The sequence below is a fragment of the Pristiophorus japonicus genome, chromosome 17 (genome assembly GCF_044704955.1).
Source record: "Pristiophorus japonicus isolate sPriJap1 chromosome 17, sPriJap1.hap1, whole genome shotgun sequence".
NCBI lineage: Eukaryota > Metazoa > Chordata > Chondrichthyes > Pristiophoridae > Pristiophorus > Pristiophorus japonicus.
In genome coordinates, this window is record NC_091993.1 from 117,034,109 (window position 1) to 117,040,177 (window position 6,069).

The 6,069-nt window shown below is 49.8% G+C and overlaps 1 protein-coding gene across 2 annotated transcripts in view; it reads right to left on the minus strand.

The window, feature by feature from the left end:
* Window positions 1-5,114, minus strand: part of LOC139228289 (CMRF35-like molecule 2) — a 31,066-nt gene extending 25,952 nt beyond the window's left edge. For both annotated transcript variants that reach the window (XM_070859470.1, XM_070859469.1), the window contains exon 1: window positions 5,015-5,114. In XM_070859470.1, coding sequence (XP_070715571.1) covers window positions 5,015-5,099 — 85 coding nt within the window. In that variant the 5' untranslated portion in view covers window positions 5,100-5,114. The remainder of the gene's footprint in view (window positions 1-5,014) is intronic.
* Between the last annotated feature and the right edge of the window lie 955 nt (window positions 5,115-6,069).

The window sequence follows — 6,069 nt, forward strand, 5'->3', positions numbered from 1 at the left end:
CAAATTTTCAGGGTTTACATAGAAACAGAGAAACATAGAAAATAGGTGCAGGAGTGGGCCATTCGGCCCTTCGAGCCTGCACCACCATTCAATATGATCATGGCTGATTATTTTTGCAATTTCAGTCTTCCATTTCTGCTTTCTCTCCTTACCCCTTGATCCCTTTAGCCGTAAGGGCCACATCTAGCTCCCTTTTGAATATATCTAACGAACTGGCCTCAACAACTTTCTGCGATAGAGAATTCCACAGGTTCACAATTCTCTGAGTGAAGAAGTTTCTTCTCGTCTCGGTCCTAAATGGCTTACCCCTTATCCTTAGACTGTGACTCCTGGTTCTGGACTTCCCCAACATCGGGAACATTTTTCCTGCATCTAACCTGTCCAATCCTGTCAGAATTTTATATGTTTCTATGAGATCCCTCTTCATACACCTCGGGCCCTGCTTCAGTTAAAAAAATAGCCCGTGGTCTTTCTAACACCACCCGGTTATGGTTTTCATCATTTGGGACTTTGATGATATTATTTGCAGTGATAAACATTTCTAGCCACTCCACAAATGCTCCGAAACTTTCATGGTTGCATTGAAACTTCCCCAAGCGCCCTATTATTCCCATAGGCACGGCCATCTGAACTCTGGCAGTTCAGCCAAGTGTGCTTGTAATTTTCCTTGGATTTTTAGCTGTTAATCAAAACAGAGAAGCTCTCAAAGTCTCTCTGTCAGATGGCTGAATCAGCCACCAACAAAAATTTCAGCTAGGTTATCCTATTATCCCATCCTCATCGCCAATGTTATGTTTTCAGTTTGACATCACAAACACGCAGATGTAAGATGGCTGATAGCTTCAGGAAGCCTGTCAGGTGACCTGACCTGTTTATTCTTGTAAACAGCACTGGCTGCAATGCCACAGTAGTCCACTGGGTGGAGCTATATCTATTACAGTACAGATGCAGCGTCCCAAATCCGGAACCCTCTGGACCGAGGCCGTTTCAGATTTTGCGTTTTTCTGGGCTTTGGAACATCTTTCTGACGTCACAAATCTGGAAACACCTGAGCCCGGGTTTGGACATTTCCGGATTTCGGAATGTTAGAAAGGTGGGGGTTGCTCTCCGAAGAGCTGTTTGGGTCGCCGACCCATCCAGGAGGACGTCGGGCGGGGCTCAGCCGCCGAGGAGTTGTTCGGGCGGACCCCGCCGCCATGGTGATATTTGGGCAGGCCCCACTGACAAGGAGGTGTTCGGGCGGGCCCCGTCGAGGTGGTGATGTTTGGGTGGGCCCCCGTCGCCATGGTGATATTTGGGCAGGCCCCACTGACAAGGAGGTGTTCGGGCGGGCCCCGTCGAGGTGGTGATGTTTGGGTGGGCCCCCGTCGCCATGGTGATATTTGGGCAGGCCCCACTGACAAGGAGGTGTTCGGGCGGGCCCCGTCGAGGTGGTGATGTTTGGGTGGGCCCCCGTCGCCATGGTGATATTTGGGCAGGCCCCACTGACAAGGAGGTGTTCGGGCGGGCCCCGTCGAGGTGGTGATGTTTGGGTGGGCCCCCGTCGCCATGGTGATATTTGGGCAGGCCCCACTGACAAGGAGGTGTTTGGGCGGGCCCCGCCGAGGAGGAGGTGTCAGGCGGGCCCCGCCGAGGAGGAGGTGTCGGGCGGGCCCCATCGAGGTGGAGGTGTTTGGGCGGGCCCCGCCGAGGAGGAGGTGTCGGGTGGGCCCCATCGAGGTGGAGGTGTCGGGCGGGCCCTGCCGAGGAGGAGGTGTCGGGCGGGCCCCGCCGAGGAGGAGGTGTCGGGCGGGACCCACCGAGGTGGAGGTGTCGGGCGGGCCCCGCCGAGGTGGAGGTGTCGGGCGGGCCCCATCGAGGTGGAGGTGTCGGGCGGGCCCCGCCGAGGAGGAGGTGTCGGGCAGCCCCGCCGAGGAGGAGGTGTCGGGCGGGCCCCGCCGAGGAGGAGGTGTCGGGCGGGCCCTGCCGAGGTGGAGGTGTCGGGCAGGCCCCGCCGAGGAGGAGGTGTCGGGCAGGCCCCGCCGAGGAGGAGGTGTCGGGCAGGCCCCGCCGAGGAGGAGGTGTCGGGCAGGCCCCGCCGAGGAGGAGGTGTCGGGCGGGCCCCGTCGCCAAGGAAGTGTTTGGACTGGCAGGCTCCGTCGCAGAGGAGGTGTTGGGGCCGGCCGATGAGGAGACCCTGAGGTAAGGGCAGCGGCGGCGGGCGGGGCGAGGATAGTGGAGGCGAGGCCCAAGGTCGGGCAGCAGCGGGGCCCCGAGTTCGACAGGGTTGGCGGGTCCAGATTCCGCAACATTTTACCGATTCCGGACGAACCTGCCACCAATCAGTAAGATAATGGGATTAAAGGCAGATAAATCCCCTGGACCTTATGGGTTGCGTCCTCGGGTCTTAAGAGCAGTAACAGCAGGGATTGTAGATGCATTGGTTGTAATTTACCAAAATTCCTTGGATTCTGGGGAGGTCCCAGCAGATTGGAAAATGGCAAATGTGACGCCCCTATTTAAAAAAGGAGGCAGACAAAAAGCAGGAAACTATAGACTAGTTAGCCTAACACCTGTGGTTGGGAAAATGTTGACGTCCATTATTCAAGAAGCAGTAGCAGGACATTTAGAAAAGCAAAATTCGGTCAGGTAGAGTCAGCATGGATTTATGAAGGGGAAGTCATGTTTGACAAATTTGCTGGAATTCTTTGAGGATGTAACAAACAGTGTGGATAAAGGAGAACCAGTGGATATGGTGTATTTGGACTTCCAGAAGGTATTTGACAAGGTGCCACATAAAAGGTTATTATACAAGATAACAGTTCACGGGGTTGGGGGTAATATATTAGCATGGATAGAGGATTGGCTAACTAACAGAGAACAGAGAGTGGGGATAAATGGTTAATTCTCTGGTTGGCAACCAGTAACTAGTGGGGTGCCTCAAGGATCAGTGATGGGACCCCAACTATTTACAATCTATATTAACGACTTGGAAGAAGAGACTGAGTGTAACGTAGCCAAGTTTGATGACGATACAAAGATGGGAGGAAAAGCGATGTGTGAGGAGGACACAAAAAATCTGCACAAGGACATAGACAGGCTAAGTGAGTGGGCAAAAATTTGACAGATGGAGTATAATGTTGGAAAGTGTGAGGTCAAGCACTTTGGCAGAAAAAAAATCAAAGAGCAAGTTATTATTTAAATGGAGAAAGATTGCAAAGTGCCGCAGTACAGCGGGACCTGGGGGTACTTGTGCATGAAACACAAAAGGATAGTATGCAGCTACAGCAAGTGATCAGGAAGGCCAATGGTATCTTGGCCTTTATTGTAAAGGGGATGGAATATAAAAGCAGGGAAGTCTTGCTACAACTATACAGGGTATTGGTGAGGCCACACCTGGAATACAGCGTGCAGTTTTGGTTTCCATATTTACGAAAGGATATACTTTCTTTGGAGGCAGTTCACAGAAGGTTCACTAGGTTGATTCCGGAGATGAGGGGGTTGACTTATGAGGAAAGGTTGAGTAGGTTGGGCCTCTACTCATTGGAATTCAGAACAATGAGAGGTGATCTTATCGAAATGTATCAGATTATGAGGGGGCTTGACAAGGTGGATGCAGAGAGGATGTTTCCACTGATGGGGGAGACTAGAACTAGAGGGCATGATCTTAGAATAAGGCGCCGCCCATTTAAAATAGAGATGAGGAGAAATTTCTTCTCTCAGAGGGTTGCAAATCTGTGGAATTTGCTGCCTCAGAGAGCTGTGGAAGCTGGGACATTGAATAAATTTAAGACATAAATAAACAGTTTCTTAAACGATAAGTGGATAAGGGGTTATGGGGAGCGGGCAGGGAGGTGGAGTTGAGTCCATGATCAGATCAGCCACGATCTTATTGAATGGTGGAGCAGGCTCGAGGGGCCGAATGGCCTCCTCCTGTTCCTATTTCTTATGTTCCTATGTTCAATCGGTCCGGATTCCAGTATATTCCGGATTCCGGAGCTCTGGATTTTGGACGCTCAACCTGTATTACAAAAGCAAAATACTGCAGATGCTGGAATCTGGAATAAAAACAGAAAATGCTGGAAATTGCAGTAGGTCAGGCAGCATCTGTGGAGAGAAAGCAGAGTCATCGGCCCGAAACGTTAAGTCTGCTTTCTCTCTCCACAGATGCTGCCTGACCTGCTGAGATTTCCAGCATTTTCTATATTACAGTACTGTCGGTTTGTCAACTAAGTTAAAGGTGTGATCTGTGCACACTGGTGTCACTGGGGAATTGGGAAATCTTCATAGAGGGGTTGTAGGGATAGTCATGAAAAAAAGCCCAGGTGGAGAATCATCAGCTCTGAGCTGGCACTGAGAAATATGATCATATAAATCCAAGTAAACTCACAAGTCACAACGTAAATGGTATAAAAAAACAATTCAATTATTTGAGCTTCAGAATCTGGGTGAAGCGCAAGGTGGAGACATACCCGAGATTCTGATGCAATTCATTTCTTGGTAGCATCTGACCTTTTAGAAGAGTGAGATATTTTTTATATTTAAATATAGTTGAACTGAAATAACGGCTGTGGCTATTTTTTTTTCAAAAGTGCTTCTGATCTACACACTGATATTTCACACAGTTTGCATTTTAAGAGGCAAATGACGTCTAGGTTCAACTTTTTTCGACGCAGTCTGTAGAGGGAATCCCTGTGACACTCCTCTGGTTTGTTTTACTAAGCTAAAGCAGCTATATTAAATTGTTGCTGTAACCCTAAGAGAAATGCAGCTAGTCTCTTGGCATTGATGAGGAGCTAGAGTTTCTGGTAGGATGGAGCAGCAACAGGGCAGAAAGAATCAGATGCAGTGGGAAAGGTCAGAGAGAAGGAAAGGCGGATTGCAGAAGCTCATGGTATTGCAACAACTTGCAAGACTGTGAGTGGTTTATCCGTAGCTCAGCACGTCCAACGGCAGGTTGCTCAGTCAGTAGAAGCTGCTGATTACAAAAGTACTTCTTAAACACTGAAGAACGAGATTGAAAAAGAAGACTTACTTGATACAGACGTAAGAATCAAAAGAGCAATTAATTCCATCGTCCTGGCCTGTTTCTGGTGGGTGAATTCGCCATGCGCAGACATCGCAAATCAACTGTGCTGTGTTTGAGACGGTTGTTTCCTATATGGTATTTGCGTAGGTCACTTCCTTATTCACAGAGCAGTCTGCTAGAACACTTCCTGTTTCCCAAATTTCATTATATGCAGAGGTCTGGGGCCTACAGGAGGAACCGAATCTGCCCAGCCCAGCCATCTAAAGGACTGGGTTATTATTCTCAGTGGTTTGGGCCACTTTCCATAACATTCAGAGATTTAGATGTAAAGTGGTGCGAACTGTTTCATTTTCAGGCTTATTTATGGAAAACGACAATACACTGCGCTCTCCAACATTTGCCCACAGATTCCGTTTAAAGTCTCCCAATTTATTGTGTCATCCACAAGGCATTGCCCCAAACAGCCCCTGGAAAGGCTGAAGTATATACGTTTTGAATATATCCAGTATATTTTAAAGGCTAACAATATGTTTGCCCCGTTTAAATAACTGTTAGCTATTGGACCCGTCACATGCACATCCTGGGCCATGTGGGAGCCCCAGAACACTTTGCGGGTCCTGAAGAACCATCATCATAGGCAGTCCCTCGGAATCGAGGAAGACTTGCTTCCATTCTAAAAATGACTCCTTAGGTTGCTGAACAGTCCAATACAAGAACCACAGTCCCTGTCACAGGTGGGACAGATAGTCATTGAGGGCAAGGGTGGGTGGGACAGGTTTGCCGCACGCTCTTTCCACTGCCTGCTCTCGGCGATGAGACTCGAGGTGCTCAGCGCCCTCCCGGATGCTCTTCCTCCACTTAGGGCGGCCTTTGGCCAGGAATTCCCAGGTGCCAGTGGGGATCTTGCACTTGATCAGGGAGGCTTTGAGGGTGTCCTTGTAACGTTTCCTCTGCTCACCTTTGGCTCGTTTGCCATGAAGGAGTTCCGAGTAGAGCGCTTGCTTTAGGAGTCTCGTGTCTGGCATGCGAACCATATGGCCTGCCCAGCGGAGCTGATCGAG